The sequence below is a fragment of the Triticum aestivum genome, chromosome 6A, assembly GCF_018294505.1.
Source record: "Triticum aestivum cultivar Chinese Spring chromosome 6A, IWGSC CS RefSeq v2.1, whole genome shotgun sequence".
Taxonomy (NCBI): Eukaryota; Viridiplantae; Streptophyta; class Magnoliopsida; order Poales; family Poaceae; genus Triticum; species Triticum aestivum.
This window is the reverse complement of record NC_057809.1, coordinates 523,767,732-523,784,472: the sequence shown is the minus strand read 5'-3', so window position 1 is coordinate 523,784,472 and position 16,741 is coordinate 523,767,732. Positions and strand designations below refer to the sequence as shown.

The 16,741-nt window shown below is 42.3% G+C and overlaps 2 protein-coding genes and 1 long non-coding RNA gene across 25 annotated transcripts; 2 read left to right on the top strand and 1 right to left on the bottom strand.

Annotated features, from left to right (window-relative positions):
• Window positions 1-3,711: 3,711 nt before the first annotated feature.
• Window positions 3,712-5,839, top strand: LOC780617 (zinc finger protein HD1). The gene is made up of 2 exons (XM_044550689.1): window positions 3,712-4,712; window positions 5,439-5,839. Exons 1-2 carry the CDS (start codon window positions 3,963-3,965, stop codon window positions 5,796-5,798), a joined length of 1,110 nt encoding a protein of 369 aa, XP_044406624.1. The 5' UTR covers window positions 3,712-3,962; the 3' UTR covers window positions 5,799-5,839.
• A 773-nt stretch (window positions 5,840-6,612) lies between these two features.
• Window positions 6,613-9,940, bottom strand: LOC123130898 (ASC1-like protein 2). Its single transcript, XM_044550688.1, has 6 exons — window positions 9,548-9,940; window positions 8,794-9,023; window positions 8,554-8,709; window positions 7,375-7,560; window positions 7,095-7,279; window positions 6,613-6,921 (listed from the first exon to the last, which is right to left on the bottom strand). Exons 1-6 carry the CDS (start codon window positions 9,671-9,673, stop codon window positions 6,890-6,892), a joined length of 915 nt encoding a protein of 304 aa, XP_044406623.1. The 5' UTR covers window positions 9,674-9,940; the 3' UTR covers window positions 6,613-6,889.
• Window positions 9,941-10,383: 443 nt separating this feature from the next.
• Window positions 10,384-16,108, top strand: LOC123128266 (uncharacterized). Of its 23 annotated transcripts, XR_006463017.1 has the most exons (9): window positions 10,385-10,665; window positions 10,764-11,236; window positions 11,617-11,685; window positions 12,498-12,643; window positions 12,721-12,935; window positions 13,040-13,347; window positions 14,275-15,146; window positions 15,314-15,442; window positions 15,618-16,108. It is a non-coding gene; the product is annotated as an uncharacterized lncRNA (long non-coding RNA). The 23 variants fall into 23 exon arrangements; XR_006463004.1 differs by adding an exon at window positions 13,757-13,840 and having other exon boundaries at window positions 10,384-10,665; window positions 14,275-16,108; XR_006463002.1 differs by adding an exon at window positions 11,343-11,484 and having other exon boundaries at window positions 10,384-10,665; window positions 14,275-16,108.
• Window positions 16,109-16,741: the final 633 nt, after the last annotated feature.

Below are 16,741 nucleotides of genomic sequence, written 5' to 3'. Positions count from 1 at the left end.
CGACAGAGGCATCGTCATCTCCGGGGCATCAAACATGAAAAATCTTGGACTTTCAGAAAAGAGGATTTTCAGAATTTTAGGTCAACGTTCAAACATTTTGTTCAAACTTTTGCAAAGAAGACTTCCACAATTTTTTGGTGAAACTTATAGAAAGTGGACTTCCACAAAAAAAACTTTTCAAAAACGGACTTCCACAAATTTTTGGGTGAACTTTTGGAAACACACACACAAAACTTTCATAACATCAGAAAATCTTAGGCCCAACTTTCAGAAAATCTGGGGAAGCTTTCAAAAAATTCAAAAATAAAAACTTCAAACAAATTAGCCTTAGTGGATGCGGCAGCCCACTTTGTCACTGCGGAATCCGGTAGCCACGGGGACCTGGCCGGTGGTCGGATCCGGCTGAGCCCACCACGGGAGCGCCAGGATTCGTCTGTCATGGCCCATCACCAAGGGTACTATCGTGCCCCGCAACCGTGGGCTTTCTGGTTCGCTGTCGGGGAGTCCAGATGTGCCATGAAGGATCCTTGGACACAACGGCACTGTGGCTTGCCAGCTGTCGCAGGTGGAGTGCTAGCCATAGCCTAGTGTGGCGGTGCCACATGTAGCCAGCGCAGGGTAGCGACCATTGAAGTGTATATGTGGCTTGCCTAGCCCTTTCCATCAGTTCGGACTTTTGGTTGTGTTGACTAGTGCATGAAGCTTGACATGGTGTCAGAGTCTAAGGTCTTGAGTTCAAGTCCTGGTTTTCGCAAGTCATCCAAAAATTGTTGTTGTCCCCTCTGTGTCTACATATAGGCCTCTTGAGCCATACCTGAGAGGGGGTGTTGAAGTGTATGTGTGGATTGCCTAGCTCTCTCTCCATCTCACACGACATTGAAAATAAGCCACTAGAGCTACTAGAGAAGGCTATAGAGCTGAGAGGATAAGAAGCATGTGGAAGGGATAAGCGGATTAAGTGGATGAGAAAAAGGGAAGGGAAAAAGATAAGGTGGTGAGCAAAGTCGTTCTATGTGTGGTTCTTAGATCAGAACCAAGTGAGCAAATGCAGCGAATTCGTCAAACCAGATTCCTTCATTTAAGTACACAAATGAGAAAACTAACCTACACCAAACAGTCATGAAAATGAAAGGCAGGGAATAAGCACACAAGGGTTAGGCGGATCAGCACACACTGTGCACCCCATCTCAGTCTGAATGACATGCTCTACAGTTGGGCGTGATACACATACTCACTTTTGAAGAGTTATGCGCCTGTAAAATCGCAGCAAGTAGATAATAGGATAAGAGGGTGGAAAGCCTAAAGCGTGATGCAGCATGGTCATTTTCATCACAATTTTTTCTGTTCCTCTATTTATTAACAGAGATTTCCATGCAAAAGTTACAATTTCTGACCATTATAATAAGGAAATGATAGAAGACTTTAGAGTATATGTAATGCAGTGAAAGTAAGTCAAGGGAAGATGAACGACGACATACCAATTGATCAAAAGTCTCCTGTGTTGTTGTCTGGTGGTTTGAGCTCACCAATCTTGGAAAATTATAGGAGATGTATGTTACATGCACACACACAGAAAAACTTAGGCATTTCCAGTGCTGCCTATGGCAAGAGGAAGGAAATAAATGTGCTCAAAGCCAGCATGGTACACTGAATATTATTTTTAAGGATGTACACTAAAACTTGCTAACACCCTATACTATAATTCATAGTCATGGTTGGAAGTTGGGACATGTTTTTCAGTGATGTATCCTTGGCAGCCATGCCATTCACACCAGCACATGTGAGCTACTAGCAGTGAAGGATGCTAAGAGAATCCCTCACAAAGGGTGGACAATGGGCCAAAGACAACCCTGATGTGTTCTTATAATTCAAACTGGCATGACCCTACTGCAAATCAGTCACACTGAACTTCATATATTATCTATTAAATCTAGGCGCAAAACAAAGCAGTGTGCCACATCATGACATTCACCCGTCGTAATCCTATTCCAAATTTCCAATCCAACGAACCAATTGTAGAGAAAAAGGCTCTCAGTAGAGTGTTCATCACATCACATTTATATGAAACAATAGAGCTTGGTAATAATCTTTCCACACTAAATTGCAAACAGAGAACAGAATTACCACAACAGCACGCAGGCACAATCATGGTAACATATATGTAGTCCATAGTTATGCCACTTAGAAAAACGGTTACTGTTTTCTATCAGCTGTATGCATAGGAACTACATGTAGGGAAAGATTATCAGAGTGCTACTGTCTATGATGAGCATAGCTTGTATAGAAATTAAGATAGTATAGTCCTGTAAGCTTTTCTGGAACTGAATATATTCTGTACTCCAATACATCCAGTATAAGTTTGTTGACAGGCTTGAGTCTGTTTCAAAAGATCTGATGGACAAGATTTGCTCAATTATTTATAGTATTCACTATGTTCATATATGAAGCAAGTCGGCTAAGACTTCTGAACTTATTATGCAGCAGCCAAGATGATTATGTACTCAGATTATGAAGCCACCATGCAACAGTACCCACCTTGGCCATCCTATCTCAAAATAGTAACACAGTATTAGCCGTCCACAATCAACAGGAGTATATTTGGTAAATTTCAACTGTACTAACCACCCAACATCAAACTATAAATCATCGGTAACATGCTTAAGCTCAAGCCTTTTTTCTAACCACAATCAACAGGAGTATATTTGGTAAATTTCAACTGTACTAACCACCCAACATCAAACTATGAATCATCGGTAACATGCTTAAGCTCAAGCCTTTTTTCTAACAACAAGCTCTAAGTTTGTCTGTAAATTAAGCTCAAGTCTTTCAGCGAAGTTATTTCAAGACTTGGATCCATAAGAACAAGTCATTTCAAGACTAGCCTGCAATAACGCAAGCTAACAGCTAATTAACTGAACTTCCAGTCACAGATAGTCGAGTCATGGAAGAGATAGGTTAGAGATTTAACAAACCAAACCATATGAATAACTGCAGCGAAGAAAATGCAGAAGATGCCAGTAAATGCACTTCCTAGGCTGAACATCACCTTAGATATTTGCAGATCTATACGGTCCACTGAAACTATCTAGTGACATGGCAGGGTGCTTTAAAACTTTTCTCGTGTATCTTCCGCTTCCTGCCTCTTGATGAGGTTCCAAAAGGTAGAACAGCTAAGGGGAGTACGAACGAATGGCACAAAACCTCAGACTTTGGAATCCAGAGACCCCTTTTGCAAAAGATGTGCACAAAGAGAGCAAGGAGCATCTCCCACCCTTTGCCTGCTTTTGTTATACCACAATGCCTTCTAATTCTCCTATCTTTGGGTTTATTCCAGTAATCTAGTTCAAGAAACAGGCAGTTCCTTTTATACAAAATCTGTACGATTTGCTTTAGAAAATTCTTAGTGTGCCTATAATTACGAATTCATTAGGAAAAGATGAATACACATTCATCCCTAAAATGGAAACTAGCTAAAATACAACATAAAGTGTAACCCCTTATACATTAGTAAGTCTCCAAACTGGGTCTCTCAAATGTTTTGACTCCTGCTCAATTAGATGATTCCAAATTACGTGAAAGTTGTTACCCTTTTATTCTCTACCTGTGCCAAATTCCAACGAATAATTGACAAAAAATGATGTAGTATTTGAGAATTGGCATCGAGACAAGCAGCGTAGCAGCAACATCCGCGTGCAACCACAAGATGCACAGCGGCATTCATCGCCCCCACAAATGACACCACCTGTCACTCACTGGATTCCACTGCCACCCTCCTATTAGTACTCCTCACTGAAATTCCAACACTGACTGCTTCTGCTCACTCCCAAGTAAGTTCAAGAAAAGGATCAAAGGCCGCGGGAGAAGAGGAACATGAGAAGATATGTATTCTCCTGAATAGGACACACTAGAGACTAGCCAGAGTTTTCGGTAAGACCCCTCCACCTACAAGTTGCAAGATTTATATGTTCATGAATTGCAATTTCAACAGCAACCTTTTGGAGAACGAAGCTGGAAGGATAAGTTTTCCATGGGCCAGGCCATGCGATGGATGCCATGCAGCACCAAGCGCAGTATACTGCTGTGCTGATGCTGCATATCTCTGTGCATCTTGTGACACACAGGTTCATTCTGCTAACCGTGTGGCATCACGCCATGAGCGTGTGCGTGTCTGCGAAACCTGTGAGAGTGCACCAGCGGTGCTGGCATGCCATGCAGATGCAGCAGCACTATGTACCGCCTGTGATGCACAGGTGCACTCTGCCAACCCAATTGCTCAGAGGCACCAACGAGTGCCTGTGCTGCCACTCCCAGCTGTTGCCATTCCAGCTGCCTCTGGCTTCGCGGAGGCAGAAGCTTCTGTCACTGCCCATGGCGATAAGGAAGAGGGAGAGGAAGTGGACTCTTGGCGCCTCAGAAGAAATTCTGATGACAACAATTGTGCCAACAAGATAGATCGATACTACAACCTTGTCGGATACAATATGTATTACAACAACATCACTTGTGACCCAAGACCAGAAGAACAATACAGAATGCAAGAACAGCGTGTGCAGAACAGGTACATCGAGAAGCAAGGGTGTGAGTGTGTAGTACCTCCACAAGTCGTCATGGCAAGTGAGCAGCAAGAGAGCGATTATGGAACTAGAGGAGCAGGGCAGGCTGCCTCCGTTACCGCTATCACCAGTACCTACACAGCTTCCATCAGCAATGACGTGAGTTGATCTATTACTTTGCTTAAATTATCATTCGGCGATCTATTTATGTTTTGAGTTCGTACCACTTCAAGGCAGCTCAGGTTAGTCCATTTCTGTGTTAAAATAATATATCAAACAGATTGATTGAATTAATTATTGTCACATCTCACTTAGGATACAAGATGCAGATTATTTGCCTATTTTCTCCTTCCTCTTTTATCTCTTCTCTGCTTTTTTTCGATCTTCTAGGTCAGGCTTTTTAGCTTGATATTTTCCGCAAGTTCTTTTCCCACATACTGTATCCAAAAAGGAGCTGTCCAACAGAATGTTTGATTGCTCTTTATTCCCTCAGACCTAAAATAATGCAGAAGTCACAAAAAATATAAATGTAGAAATAACTCCGAGAGAACTTAGGCAGCTTGTTCCTCTGCAACTAGACTTTGAACTGCTGTTTTTCGAGAAAACGCAAAAGAGCTTGCGTTTCTTTGTATTGAAAGGGGGGGGGGGGGGGGGGTTAAATAGTTACAATCCTCCTAGTAGGCGGTTACAACTCTGGATGGTAGTCAATGGACTTTGAACTGCTGTTAGTTACTTAAGATCTCAAACTCATCTACCGACATATAAGTGCAGGTTTTATAGTTTGGGGGGTCAAGGTCTCAGTTTCATCTTATTGCAGGGTGTTCAAAACCAGCACTTCTCATATTATTGAAGTATTTCAGTGACTATTTGGCAATTCTATCTCAGATATCTTTCTCATCAATGGAGGTGGGTATAATACCAGACAACACCAGACCAGATATCTCAAACAGCAACATCCTGACTGGCAGTGAAGCCATGGAGCTCTCAGGCCATTCACTTCAGATGCCAGTGCACTTCAGCTCCATGGACAGAGAGGCCAGGGTCCTCAGGTACAAGGAGAAGAAGCAGACAAGGAAGTTTCAGAAAACCATAAGGTATGCAACAAGGAAAGCTTATGCAGAAGCACGACCACGGATCAAGGGTCGATTCGCTAAAAGATCAGATATAGAGCATGAGGAGGACCACATGCTGTCACCACCAGCCCTACCAGATACTAGTAGCTATAATACTGTTCCATGGTTCTGATGTAATGAGATAACAAAAAATGTGTTGACAGACACATGGAATGATGGACACCGTAATCATATGGTTCAATGCATTGTGCAAGTGTCCAAAATCTCTTGTAAATCATTTAAGTTTGCTCTGAGACCATATGAAGACAAATCATTGTGTGGTCCAACGTAAATGTGAAGTGTGACATAAGAGAAAACATCTAACAACAATTCAAGTATTTCACGCGATTATCAAGAGTAGCAACAAAGGTTGGGACTTCTACTGTTAGTAGCATTTTTACATGTCAAGATGAACAACTCTGCTTTGCCTTGGGTAAACAACATGGAGCATAGTAGTTATTAATAACATAACATATTTTGAACCACATAGGTCCAATATCAGTGATCTGCGAGGACATTAAATAAGAAACATCATGGCTTAACATTAACAGACACACATAACAATAAACCATGGTTACGCACTTCTGGGAGAATAATTACTACTATGGGCTAATGATATGTGCAGGTTCACACACAATTTCAATAACGGTTTACGACATCAGTTTCGAAACATGCAAAGGCACCAGAATGAGATTTCTTGGCTAGTGCAGTATGGATTATTAAATCCTTCTCTGAGAAAGGGGCGTAGTTGCACTACACTCCCTTGCTATGTCAAGTAAAAGTGATCATGAATTCTTTCTTTGAGAAAGGCACATAAATTTCAATATGCTGTCACGCTATGTTGAGCAAAAACAAATTGGCGTTGTATGTTGACCAATTTGATTAGAAACCTTGCAAAGATTTGAAAGTTTGAAGGGGGTAGAGGCAGATATATACACAGCTCATACTTTCCATGAAGTATTGTATCTGTGTGATACTATTCAGTTTGACCTAAGTATGCATAAATGTAAAATGCTCGCGTGACATCTATTTGGGAAATTCACAGAGAAGGACTAGCAGAACAGAACAATGATTCAGGGACATGGCACAGCATGGTAATATATCAGCTTTATATGCAATGATGAAACGGTTAATACAGAAACAGATCAACTAATCATCATGCTCCTCTTGACCTCCAGAATCTACACGGTTCAATCAATCCTCGTGTTATGTTCTTGAAAATAATCAATCATCACGTTCCTCGTCAGATTCCGAATCTAAGCAAAGGAGGAAAACAGTAAACATCACAACACATAAGCAAATCTGAGCCATATATTATGTGACTTAGACTGATGGATAATAAATGACCATAAATACAAGTATATACAAGGCTGAGACTGAAGTGACAGGTAATATATTAACCAAATTTAACTCGGAAAGAGAAACCTACCAGATCTAATGTCATCCCCAACATGCCCTTTAGACTGAATTTGCTTCACGAGCATTCGCTTCATTAAGACAAACCAATATATGTGTAGAACAAGGAGGGAGAACAGAAGACAGTTGAACACATAGTAGTATATCGGCCCATAAAATTTATGTCTCTCCTTGTTCAAAATATGAACAATTTCATAGCTGAAATTTACAGAAGAAATGCACAAGTTTTAGCGACATTCTAGAGTTACCTAAAGTATAGAACCCCATGTAAGAACAGAGTTACTGGTATGTACCTAGTGCTCCAGAGAATCCAGAATGGAAAATATATCAGGCGAAGGATCACCCAAGAAATGACGAAAAGAAGAAATGATACATCAGCAAGCAACTGGCGTCCACTGTACTTAGAAATTTTTCCAACCTCCAGGAACACATCACTTGCATCATGAACGGCAAGCACAACTGAACCCACTCGTGCAAACCTGTTAAGGAAACTACTCAGCTCAGAGTACCAAAGAAAAACATGTGCAGGCGTTCCAACAACTGCTAGTATTATTAAAAGAACTGCTAGTAACAAAGAAGCATAAAAAAAAGGCAGACAAATGCTTGATGTTTATGTTCTCTACCAGGAGATGACAATCAGCTGGGTATAACTATAAGATGACAATCCGACAAACAGAGTTGCATATCTAGCTACTGTATTCTCTACCAGGAGAAAAATACCAGCCACCAAAACAAGTAAACATTCGTAAATATCTTTTTACAGTTGCAATCCATGCTTGTTCTATCTATCCATCATTCTCCATTACATTCTAGAAGCAGAAAGCTGTTCCAAATCCACACTTTTCTCAACTATTGGCTCAATGAAGGCTGTCATGTAAAATCCCCCAAGATTATGGAGGTATGTAAAAGAAAGCTAGTAGCAGGCAAATTACTAATAAACAAGCAAAGCTTTTCTCTAGGGAACAAGCAATGCAAGCATGGATTAACAGTATATGATATATGCAGCTATATATGAATTGAGAGTATGGAGGAAATGTAACAGAAAGCTAGTACATGCAAATCTTACTAATACAAAAAGCAACGCAAATATGGATTAACAATATATGATATATGCAGGCATGCAGTTATATATGAACACTATAGAAAGAATAACCAAATGTATACACAGTTTGTATTGCGGAGTCTGCATTTTGTCATCTATATGTTACAGACCAGCAGGGATCTACCTTCCACATTCATTGGAAGATGCACAGGTTTACATGCGTGCACAACTGCCCAAATAGCCAAACACTGACATGCACATTCATTTGCTATTGCACCCTAGCAAGTATAATTCTCACCACTTGAATCATGACAAGAATCAGATTAGCTAAATAGTGTGCAAGTAATGATTGCAATGTATAAGAAGGCACTAAACTTGAATTAACATAAACCAGCTTGACAAATATTCAGATAGTTAAAAGCCTAATCACCTGAATATGTATGACATTACAATGAGAAATACAGATGCTATGTGATGAGTCATTGAAAGGCCAAAGTCTGAACGCCTTGTTTCCCAAAAGAGAAGGGCAATTATTGAGTACATGTAAAAACCAGCAGCATACATGTAAACCCCCTTTAGTTTAAACCTGGAGAAAGGAATGAATTTATTAATAATTTGGTACCAAAAAAGAACATTCTAATAAACATGGAGAAACTGAAGTTTATATTACTTCATTGTTTGATCTGGCCAAATCTGGTCTCCTGGTCCAACCCAGAAATTCATTGTGTTGGTGAACCATGGCTCGTTGTACGTCACAGCTAATGCCAGAAATTCCGCGGAAAGGAAATAAACGCCTTTCCAGGCGGATTCCTTAAACTTTCTGATCTTCATCCTCTCTGCATCTGTCTCGGAGCCAAGCCTCGCATCCCACTTCCCAAAAATCAGACGCCTTGCTAGCCTCTATACACAAAATACAGGTGATAGTTAGCTCATGAGTTTCGTCTACTATGACGAGCCCACATTTTTTCCTGAAAATGGAGTAACTCATAGAGGAAGATGCCAACTCGCAGGTAATAGTGTTCAGGTTTGTTTGCACAATTAAGTGGCCAGGTGCAGGAATGTGTGCATGCAGAAACTGATGCATCCCCTTAATTACAAACCCCCATTTCAACTCGGATTATTTTACCAAAATGATAAAACCCAGTCATTAACATTTTCACTGTCATGAGTCATGACAGCATTTCTTCGTTTAAAAACACCAGTTAATCATGACCACGCTAGCAGATGATCATAGATAGATTTATAGCAAATAATTACCACGAGAACTCACCGTCGGCACCCCATTCCCTTTAGAAACTACCATTTGTACTACTAGTAACAAAATGACTCGAGCATTACCTAGGTGTTGGATCGTGAGGGCAAACGACAAAGGAAATTATTCGAAACTGAGCGGGGCGGGGGGAAACTGTCTGGAGTGTCACAACCTCGAATGCGAAGCGGTCGAGGAGGAAGCGGGCGGCGAGGAAGAAGGTGGCGAATAAGGGGAGGGCCGCGAAGTCGGCGTAGGCGGGGTGGCTCTCCGCCTCCCAGTCGATTGACGGGACACCCATCGCGGCGGCTCGTCGTCCGGGATGCTGGCCCGCTGGGTGGTCGGCGGTCTCTTTTCTGCTCGAGACGAGACGGGCGGTCGGCGGTCGACGGAGAGGGAGAGCGGAGGCTATATGGTGCGCGGTGCGAGAGGAGGCGCCCGACGGTCTGGGTGACCGGCGCGGCGGCCGAAGGCGACGGGTGGTCGGACCGGACACCGGAGCCGAGATGAACGGCTGAGCCGGGTTCTGCTTCCTGGGGTTGGCGGCTCCCTGACCAGTAGTACTATTCTAATTTGACCGGCATTTTGGGGCTCTAGAATATTGGACTTTCCTCTTTTGTGGAGAGAATCTCGGACTTTGAAGTAGCGCTCCCTATTTTTCTTTGTTTCGATAAAAGATCGATTTATTTATTTAAGATGAAGCATCAAGAGAATATAAATACAATAAACATACACACTGGTCTCTGTATAAATAAAATGCACAAAACCAACATCAATGCATGCACTTAAAAATTAAGTCAGCAAATAGTAAAGTAGGCAAGGAAAAAAGAAAAAAAAACCAAAGCGATCAGATCCACCACTGGCAAACTACATCTCTACTTCTAATGAAGCAGTTGGTAGTCTCCGCCGGTTAATTTTGTCCCACCACTTTTGTCCGGGTTTTTTTCGTAGGTTAATCTTCTTAGATTTTTTTCGTCGTTTTCTGTATGGTTTTCTTTCGTATCTCAGGCCGCACGTAAGAAAACAGTCAACCAGGCTCATCAGATCTCGATCTGCTTCATCTCTCAAAGGACGCCCCAGCCCCGAGAGGAGCCGCCGCCGCCGGGGAACGAGAGGAGCCGCCGCCTCCAGGTCACCGTTGCCCTCGCCCTCGCATCCATACCTTCGCCGTCGCCCTCGCGCTCGCGGATCCCTGAAATGCCGCCGATCCGAGACAAGTCGTCGCCGCGAGGAACGAGACGAGCCACCGGCGCCGAGGAACGAGACGAGCTAGGGTTCCATACGCCGCCGCCGGTATCTCGCCCCCTCACCATGTACGCATCTCTCCTTTCCATCCCCATCTGAGACCGAAACCTACTCACGCCTCTCCTTGTTCGCCCACGCCATTGCAGTCCCAACCACGAACGCCGACGCCGGCTGTAGCCGTCACGCCGCCAGCCATCCATGCCTCGTAGCCGTCGCAGCCAGTGCTTCCCCACTGAACGAGCGCCAAGGAGAAACACCGCTGTCTTTCTACATGGTGGCCGCTCCCCTCGATCCCCTCCATCGCCTCCGCCGCCGCCGAGGTACGAGATCGCCTCCATCTTGTTCCTTCCCTGGCCACGCCCCTCCCAGTTTCTTCCCCTCATCCAGCTAGGGTTCTCACCCGCCGCCGCTTCCCTGCTGCTACCCGCCACCGGATGCCCTCCACGGACACCACCACCATGATGGCGGAATGAAGAGCAAGAGGGGTCGTCGAGGATGGGTGCCGTCGTGAGGATGCTGGTGCCCGTGTGCGGTGATGGCATTGTGGCGGAAGAAGGTCTTCTTCCTGGGGAGCCGCTACCAGCCTCCGTCTCCACCCGCGGCCACGCTAAAAAGACAGGTACGCCGCCGCGCCCTCGACATATTCCCTACTGCACGTATGGTCAAGCATGTATCGCTTATCTTGCCCCATGTATCGCTTATCTTGCCCCATACGGCCTTGGCAGATCTCAATACTTGCTTGCTAATGTGCATGTGTGGATGTTGCTGGTTGCTGCTGCTGTGCACGTCTGCTTGGTGTGCCCCTGCTGTTTTGTGTTCTCACCACCACATCCACGACAAATAAAATTTCTTAGTTTTCTTAGAATGGTGTGTGCCATGATCTTCATGCCCGGCAGGGTTTAAATTACGCCTGTGGACAACGGGATTTTGATGTCCAGTTAAACTATCACTTGGTTGTGCATATGCACTATCTATTAAACCGACAATCGTTGTTTTCAGGTTCAGGTTCGATATGTCAGGTCTGAAGTACGCTCCTGAGTTAAAGAAAGACCTCGAGAGACTCTGTAGGTACGGTGCTATTGTTAGTGTGTTGTTGTCAGTACTACTCCAATACTTCGGTGTGGGGTTGCATAGTACTCCAATACTTTAGTGTGGGGTAGTAAAAAATGTATTCGTGGTGGGAAAGCATCAGTCGTTCGTATTTGCAGAATATGGAAATCAACAAATATTACCATTAAGAAAGCATGCATGTTATAGTGAATACTTAGTATACCAGTCATATTTTCTTGTCAACATGCACCTATTTGGAGGCTTATCCGATATTATTGCAATCTGGTAGAACTAACATATACTACTTTACTGGAGCTAGCACCTCATGCATAGTTATTGTATCAACCAGAAAGAAACTTCCGATCTACCATTTTACAGAACCAAATTGTATAGTGAGTAATTGAAGTGAAGTTGTTTTGGGCACCCAAAGATAATTCTGTTTGTATATTCCTGCCACTTGTACGGTTACGAGAAGCTAAATTTTCTTTTTCTTTTTTATGTTCTATAAATTATTTCCATGGTTATCTCCGATACAGTTTTAAAATGACCTTTTTGGACCAATTATATTAGCTCAAGTAGCCATTTAGTTGAGTTCAAGTTCAGATTTGGCTGCCATCTTAGTTCAGTTCAGTTAGGAGCAACGTTTAGCATTCTAGCTGTATGATATGATGTCTACACATTTCCCTGTTCTCTTTTTGTGTACTGTAATTCCAGACTCTTTAGGTTAACCACTGCCACTAATTCTCTAATGGATATGCCATGTGCATAGAAAGGGTGCACCCTTTTTTCCTTATCTTCATCTGAATTAAATCCGTCCAGTGTGTATGCAGGAACTAAAGACATGTATTAGAGAATGAAGCATTCTTCTTGCTTATTGTTTGTCAAATGCTATATTAAAGCACTGTATCAATTCCATTATTATTTACACGAAGGGACGGATTAGGACCTGTGGGATCATGGCTCTTTCAGCTTGAACGTAAGCCTCTCCGGCTGTTGCATTTACATAATAATATCTTCATTTGACAATTATGTTTATTTTTCATCCTTTTTCAGAGTATTTGTGATGTATCCTTCACTTACCGTGCCACGGGGTTGTCGCGGATATTGGTGGAGGACTTGGTGGACTAGCGCAAAATGGAAATCTATAAAGAAGTGAAACTAATCAGCTATGGTTCTCCTGGAGTATTTGTGCAACCAGCAGGCCGCCCATGAGAAATATGATGTTCTTTATGCATTTAAAAAACTACTAAAGGGAAAGTTGTGAATGTGTAAGTTTTGCACCAGTAGATTCTGAATTATGTTGTTTATGCTTTTAAAAGATATACAATTCTTGAACCTTTTCAGAATTATGTAATCATCCCCTCAAACTCAGTGTATTGCAGAGCGTATGCGTCAGAGGCCAGTCGGCAGAGGTGCATGCAGGTTTGTGCTTGAGGGTGCACGCGAGCCGGCGGCTACAGGCAGAGGGTGCAGCCTGTGTGTGCGTGTTGTGGTCGCCTGATTTGATTGTAAATCGTGTAGAGCAAAGGCGGCTTCTGTGGCGCCGGAGCAACAATTTCAGTGAGCACATGGACTTGATGCAGGGAGGGTCGTCGAAGAGAAGGACGGCGGCCCAGCCTACACATGATGGAACACACATTGCCGACGATGCGGTACCAGGCCTGGAGAAGAGATCCCGAGGTATGCATGAAGCCTTCTTAGTTAGTTTTTTAGTTGAGCGACTGCATAACTGAAGAATTTTGTGTGTGTAGTCTTTCAAAGTTGATTCAGACATAGCCTTACAATTCAAGAGCAACAGTGTCTGAACTTTTCAAAATTATATCAATTATTGTACTGTTTTTGGATTGTTGACGAGAGATGTAGATTTGTGATACTGATTGCAATGAAATTTGGTTCAGTTATTCAGTGTTTAGGCATACAAGATACTATACTATAGCTTAGGATTAAAAAAATTGGTCGCTTTGCTTCATTCTAGAATGCCCGCCGCAGTACTGCTTTGCCACTATCTGCATGATATCCCTGGCAATATTTCTGGAAAGCATTACAAACTATATAAGTTTTGCCGTCACTGCTTGCCTTGCCTGTGCAGTTTTCATTCTTCTGCAACGACAGGGAGTATGTTATCGGTCGCAGGGTCTAGGCATCTAGAAAGACGTACTACTGCGCTAATAAGGTATCTGATGAAATAGTACAACTTTATATGTCAGGGTTCCTTTACGACAGGGAGTACGTTATCGGTCACGTGATTGCTTTTACAGCCATTTTCAGGGTTCCTTTACTACTGTACATGAGATGGAAACTCTTACTGTTTTTGTTCCATGTTTCCATTTGCAAATTTTCATCACGTGGTTGCTTTTACAGCCATCGCTGCTTTGTCCATATTTGGTTATGATGCACTGCATTCTATATCCATCAGTGCCAAGCATATTTCTCCTTTCTATCTGTAGTTCCTCGCACTAGATAAGCGAAGGACGATGCATACTATGATCCCTCCCTCTCTCTCTCTCTCTCTATATATATATATATATATATATATATATATATATATATAAATTCATGGTAGCAATAATCACTATGTACTGATACTAATTAAACTATACCTTTCAGGTGTTTGATGAAATGACCTTCGTCCGAAAATACTTGTCATCAAAATGAATAAAAGGAGATCACAATGTTGGACACGACCACCTAAGAATCAAATATTTTTAGTTGGAATACTATTTTAATGATCAATCACAATGTTGGACGCGACCACCTACTTATTCCCGAGACTTTAAGTCTTTGGTGGCTTAAGCACAATATGCCCGGCATATGTTCTACATCTGCGGCATGTAATGACCCTACTGGCATTTCAAGAGGTCTGTAAATACAACACTCTTCCAAAGTATTTCCAAGTAAGTGTTCACCTCGTGAGATTTATTAAATGTTTTAGATATCTCGCTTGTGAATGCTCATCGGTAGCTAATATCCCGAGTATTTTGATAACGGGTTTAGATCTGGACAGTTATTGAGCCTGCATTGATGAAATAGTTGACAAAGAAGGAACTGAAATGAGGTTATTGAGGCTGCATTTAAGAATTTTGGTTGATGAGCTGATATCTGACCAAAAACTCAAGAACTAGAAGCAAGCCTGACATCCTTTTTCTGTAATCGGTATATTCTCGGTAGCAAGCCTGTCATCCTTTTGTATCCACATGAGGCTTAGGGGCCGTTTGGATTAGCACCAACGTCGATACTATGAGCAGTGAGCAAGTCATGTATAAAGCAAAAACAAAATATTGGTCTGCTATCAAATGGTACATTTATTTGAACTCTAAGGGCAGGTTCAGGGTCTCATGAAGAGGGCATGTGTTTGTATTAGGTGAGATCTGAACTGATTCTGACTAATGTGAAATTAATTTTGTTGTTGATGGATCTGCAATTATTTATGTGCACAGAAGTGCTGTAGTTGAGAAGCCTGAGAAGAATATATCACTTAGGTACAGATTCGAGCTAGGGTTTTTCATTTTCTCCTTCCAATCCATTTATTATGCGATAATTTGCCCATAAAAGACATACATGATGGTCGTCGTTGGACAGACTATATTTGTTTACTTCTACCCATAAATTTAAAGTCCTGAACATGTATATTACACATCTCTTGCAGGATATATTAATATTAAACTATGTGTGCGTTCCACTGCATTCATCTATTTAAGGCATGATATTTGTAAGCTTGGTTCAGGCTGCCGCGCATCTATCTATATAATGCACAATATTTCTATGCTTGGTTCAGGTTGTTTCCGACAACCATTGGCAATCTGTCCCTATGTCATTCCTCTTATATATACATAAGAACTGTCTACACAGATCAGAGTGTGTGTATGAGGGTCGTTTCCATTTGTGTTCTGTTCCCTTTATTGTTTTATCAATGTAAAACCCTTGAAAAATTATCCATTCCTTTTTCACAGATCAGAAGGTTTTGCAGTTGACAAGCTTACAGGTTTGAGCACCCCAAACAACGGGGTGGGCCCTTTGACCTGTGGGTTCTGCTGGTACCAAGAGAAGGAGGTTCCTTTTAACCTGCAGGAGCTCTGCCAATGGCAGCGTGCTTTCCTTGACAATGATGTGGTACTGCACGTACACAACATGCAGCAAGTGAAATCGGCGCAAGAGGGCATCTTGCAAGCAGCACCAAATCCTATATTATGGGACCGAGTGAGTATCTCAAAGAAGAAATAATTTTTTTGATGTAGGAATATCTGTAGGCTGATTATGCTTTGATGTATAGATCGCAGTAGCACTTAGATAAAATATAAGTTCTTAGCCAGTTCAATAGTACTTTTGTCGAACAAAGCTCAATTGACATTACGCGAAAACCTTGAGAATACCTGAGGGGACAAGGCAAGTGTTGTTTGTAATGACTTGTGTTATGATATTGCAAAATAGATTAGACGGAAAAGTACATAGCATTGCCATGGAATATTTAATACTTTTAGATCTGCCTGTTCATATGATGGCATCCACAAAATCCTTTCTACCATGTGGGTGTGTTTGTGTTAGAGTTGTTTCACACAAATAGTCAAATTATTTTCTATGTGTATGCTTCTCCTTTTATCAACTTATGAGAAATTATATTAATGGGACATGCTTTATTTGCAAGATATAGATGTCTTGACTTGATAAAAGAACTTTATATCGAATGTGTTTGTGCAACTGAAGATGAGGCATGCTTTATTTGAAAAATTATATTGAGTGTGTTTGTGCGACTGGAGATGGAGGATGGCTTGTGCTCTCGCTTGTGCGGTTACCACGGTGCTCCAGCCATTATGAAGAGGTGTTGTGGCGGTGATAATGTGTTCCAACTTGGACGGCGTTGCCCCCATTGTGGTGTACGGTGCTAGAGATGTGTAGTGCTATGGATGAAAGTCATGTGCAGCTTAGGTCTGTGCCGGTGGCGACGACGCATGTGGGTGCCGTTCCACTCCTTGGAGGCGTCGTCGAGGTGTGTCGGCATCTTTCCCCTCACATTGGTGTTTGGTGGTTGTCTCCGGGCGAAAGCCTAGGTTCTCATAAGTAATGTTCAACAAACTAG

What these genes read in the sequence shown, in the direction of transcription:
- LOC780617 (XM_044550689.1), top strand. Translation starts at nt 3,963, where the DNA reads ATGTTCATGAATTGCAATTTCAACAGCAACCTTTTGGAGAACGAAGCT. An exon ending in CAGCTTCCATCAGCAATGAC is followed by an intron (nt 4,713 to 5,438) that starts GTGAGTTGATCT and finishes ATTCTATCTCAG; the next exon opens with ATATCTTTCTCATCAATGGA.
- LOC123130898 (XM_044550688.1), bottom strand. Translation starts at nt 9,673, where the DNA reads ATGGGTGTCCCGTCAATCGACTGGGAGGCGGAGAGCCACCCCGCCTAC. An exon ending in TCGACCGCTTCGCATTCGAG is followed by an intron (nt 9,024 to 9,547) that starts GTTGTGACACTC and finishes TTTTGTGTATAG; the next exon opens with AGGCTAGCAAGGCGTCTGAT. An exon ending in TGGATTCTCTGGAGCACTAG is followed by an intron (nt 7,280 to 7,374) that starts GTACATACCAGT and finishes TGTAAATTTCAG; the next exon opens with CTATGAAATTGTTCATATTT.